At 44.1% G+C, this 3,938-nt stretch overlaps 1 protein-coding gene and 2 non-coding genes across 3 annotated transcripts; 2 read left to right on the top strand and 1 right to left on the bottom strand.

Annotated features, from left to right (window-relative positions):
* The first annotated feature begins 38 nt into the window (after window positions 1-38).
* On the top strand, window positions 39-110 carry VTP01DRAFT_t106. The gene has a single exon. It is a non-coding gene; the product is annotated as a tRNA-Asp (tRNA).
* A 664-nt stretch (window positions 111-774) lies between these two features.
* VTP01DRAFT_7272 (uncharacterized protein) lies at window positions 775-2,394 on the top strand (the record flags this gene model as incomplete). The annotated part of the gene is made up of 4 exons (XM_069386266.1): window positions 775-1,737; window positions 1,911-2,186; window positions 2,247-2,307; window positions 2,363-2,394. The coding sequence occupies 4 exons, from the start codon at window positions 775-777 to the stop codon at window positions 2,392-2,394; spliced, it is 1,332 nt and encodes a 443-aa protein (XP_069234447.1).
* Window positions 2,395-2,658: 264 nt separating this feature from the next.
* Window positions 2,659-2,729, bottom strand: VTP01DRAFT_t105. Its single transcript has one exon. It is a non-coding gene; the product is annotated as a tRNA-Gly (tRNA).
* Window positions 2,730-3,938: the final 1,209 nt, after the last annotated feature.

The raw sequence follows: 3,938 nt of genomic DNA, 5'->3' as shown, positions 1-3,938 counted from the left end.
CGTGAAATATTATAATGCTCCTGAACAGAACATCAATATCTCGGATAGTATAGTGGTTAGTATCCCCGCCTGTCACGCGGGAGACCCGGGTTCAATTCCCGGTCCGAGAGTAAATGTTCTTTGTGCATATCAGAACGCAAATGCACTGCGTTCAAACTTCTTTTGATTCTCTCGCCATTTTACAGCTTTCCCTTTTTGATTCACATTTCCATCTCAAAATTATCTCTTTATCTTCCAGCCATCATTCCTTTATTATCATAAAACCGAAGCATAGAACCAATATAAATAACCCTCAAGAAAAATAAAAATGAAAAACACATCTACCGTTCCTCTTGGTGGTTCCTTTCCTCCGTGATTCTCTTGTTCGTGGGTCCGTAACGCCGAAATGAAATAGCGTTACGACAACTGGTAGCTGAGGACAAGTTCACTTTACAGCTCTTTCTTCCTGGTCTATCTCGTCGTGGTCTCCCTGTGTAGTCTTCTTTCTCTGGGTGGTCTAACCAAAGCATCAGATTACTTGTTAAGGATAATCTCAGTAGTTTTCAAGAATGACACACCAAGATGCCCTGCGGTAAAGAGGGAATTTTATGATGATTGAACGTCGAATCTCATTGGGATTTTATCATCATAAAATTTGCCTGCAATTCCGCATGGTATTGGGATCTTATAGGAGGTTATTAGAACCACATACACGACGATCCTCTCCTTAAACTCCCCGCGTAGCCTTGGGGAGCGGGGAGTTTAAGGAGAGGATCGTCGTGTATGTGGTTCTAGATGACCTCCTATCTAGCTGTTCAAACACTCAAGTGGCAATCTCTTCGTGCCAATCAACGTGTTTGCTTCCACTCCGTTGAAGCAACCCTTAAAGCAATGTTCGAGCGCCCTGGCTTCGCAAAGAAGATCACGCATAGGAAAAAACGGTGCACCAATCCCGACGTGCTCTACAACGTTTACGACGGGCGAATGTGGCATGAACTGATGGACCAGAACAACAAACGTTCCGTCGATGACGACGACTTGCTTCCGTTGACGCTGAACGTAGATTGGTTCCAGCCATTCTCTACCGGACGCATACATTCAGCTGGCGCCGTTTACTTGACAATTAACAATCTGCCCCACTCCGAGCAGTATAAGCCGTGGAATGTAATCCTCGTCGGCATTATGCAAAGCCCAAAAGAACCTAGCATGCATCGGATAAACCACTATCTAAGACCAGTCGTTGACGAACTGGAGAAGTTCTATACTGGAGTTATAGCAACAGTAAACGGCCGATCGAACACTCGGATACGAGCAGCGTTGCTGATGGTTGCTTGTGACATCCGAGCTGCCCGAAAAGTCTCCGGATTTACAGGCATTGCATCAATGTTAGCTTGCTATAAATGCAAGCGGCAATTTTCCAGTATCGCTGGCAATCACTTGCAACGTGATTTTTCTGGATTCACCACAGAGGAGATAGCAGCATGGGAGAAGCGCAGTGGAACTGAAAACAGAATTCACGCCGAAGCTTGGGCAAATGCCAGCAATCTGGATGAGCGAAGGATGATCGAAAGGGTGTATGGAGCTGGCTCGTCCGAGCTGCGCCGCTTGACGTATTTTGACGCCGTCCGCTGTACAATTGTAGATCCAATGCACAAATTGTACTCTGGCACAGCCAAAGGTGTCTTGGATCTCTGGAGTCGCTGCTCGATCCGAGTACGAACAAGACTTCGCTCACCACACAAGACTTTGAAGTTATGGGTGAGCCAATTAAAAATAACATCCTTCCCTCAGGCTACGACTTGCCTAGAGAAAACGTTTCGTCCGGTTGTGTGAACTTGACTTCCGACGAATGAAGAACGTGGGATTTGGCTGCTTCCTCAATCCTGCTGAAGCAAAAGCTAGCCGGATATGATATGCAATTGTGGTTTAAGTCCCTTGAAGGCAATTATCTCCTATCAATGCCCTCGATATCCTTAAAGGACTTGGACGATGCCCACGAGTACCTTCGCCAGTTTTGTGAACAGTACGACAGGCTGTATGGCAAGGAAGAGATCACACTTAACATGCATTTGAAGAAGACGATCGAGGATTTCGGACCGATATATGCTTTATTATTGAACAGGTTGAATCAACCTTTTGAACCAGCAAGCAATCCACACATCTCATTCAGGAGGTCGTCTAGGATTAACGAGCTTGCGCTTGTTTGGGTAAATAGGACCCGCTTCGCAGGCTACGTGGGTCTTATAAGGCATACAAACTGTCCTTAGCCTTACCCTACGCATCAGGATGCGAATGTCCAAACAATCCTAGGGCGGTTAAGGACATTCTGTATGTCTTAAAAGACCCACGTAGCCTGCGAAGCGGGTCGTATTTAAAGGAATAGGCGCAAGCTCTTTCATTCTGGATGGCCTCTAGAGAAAAGACCACGAGGATTTGAGGTAGTTGCGTACCGTTTATTCTTCTCTTTTAGTGGGATATTTATATGTTTTCTACTACTCGGTGTTATGACAGTAAAGGGAATAGACAAAATATAAAAGAGACCCAGTGCGAACGATATTTCTTCTGAAAAGGGAAGTGCCAAGGGAGCGACGTAGGAGCCAAAAAGGGAAGATGAGAAGTCTGTGCATGATACACGCCAGCGAAAAGGTACAAAAGAAGGACATCCACGAAAGATATAAGTGCGCGGACCGGGAATCGAACCCGGGTCATCCGCGTGGCAGGCGGATATTATACCACTAAACCATCCGCGCGTGTTGATGTTTATCAAAGGATGAGCAAATAATAGTAGCAGCAGCAACGACAAAGCCCCAAAGCGGAGGTTCAAACTCGTATCCCAGTGAGGCGGGAGGAACCTTCAAGATACCTCCGTCCTAAAAAGGAGACAGCCCGAAGCCAGCAGGAAACCTCTGGAAACCCGCATAACCATATAAATATCCCAATAGCTACTGATAAACATCGGATGTCACCCACTCAAATTGTTTGTCTGTGTTTTCTTCGTGTCAACGCTCGCTAATACCGGCGTAGCATCACTGTTATCGTTGTTGTCATCAGCTTCTCTGTGTGGACTTGATCACCCTCTGCGCCGACCTTTGTCGTCCCTCAACGAAAAGTTCCAAACGTAAACTGAACGACATCCCTGCGGGAAAAGCGCAATTTTAGTCACATTTTAGACATATTTTAGACGCCTTTTAAACAACATGGAGATTTTAGGTACGTTTTAGAAATGCTATAATTTTCTTCCTTCTAAGGCACATAGCCAAAAATTTTCATTCATTTTCCTGCTAAGGCACTCCATTGACGAAAGTGTAAGTTAGCTCGCAAAACCTTTTGCGTATAAGCTATCATAATTGGTTTACAGCAAAAAAGAGGAAAAAAGGAAAAAGTAAAAGAGAAAATTACCGCAAATGTCTGTTAAAGTTGTATTGGTTGTTGACACTATATCTTCCTGTATGATCAAGAACATTATCCAAAGTTGGAGAGTGTTTGTATTTGCTATTATCGGCAAGCCTGTGTGTTTATTTTCTTTGCTGGTTTTCGTTCCTAGCGCAATTGCTTCCGACGTTGATTTATACTTTCAACTAAACTACTCGGCGTAATGCAAGTGCGAGACAATGAGTAGCTTTGGAATCAAATGACAGAAGGAAAGTTGTTAAAGAAACATATGAGAAATCATAATTATACTGCGTAGAATGTAGCAATTTATTTTCTTAAGAGACTCTGTTATCGCGTTTCACTTCACATTCCATATCTTTCAACATTCCTGTCACTTGATCAGCAGATTTATCCAGCGCAATGCAAACATGCACACTCTGAATGCGTAGTTTTCAAAAAGAATGGTTGGAAAGGTAAGTATTTAGAAAGAGGCACTGTCATTATTTCCACTCACGCTCGGTTTCTTCCGACGTTGCTCTTTCTTGTTCAGCACATTGATTTACTCTGAGTCATGCAGAGGAGGTCAT

The sequence above is a fragment of the Rhizomucor pusillus genome (assembly GCF_041956525.1).
Source record: "Rhizomucor pusillus strain CBS 183.67 unplaced genomic scaffold VTP01scaffold_36, whole genome shotgun sequence".
NCBI classification, from domain to species: domain Eukaryota; kingdom Fungi; phylum Mucoromycota; class Mucoromycetes; order Mucorales; family Lichtheimiaceae; genus Rhizomucor; species Rhizomucor pusillus.
This window is presented reverse-complemented; position numbering and strand designations above follow the sequence as displayed.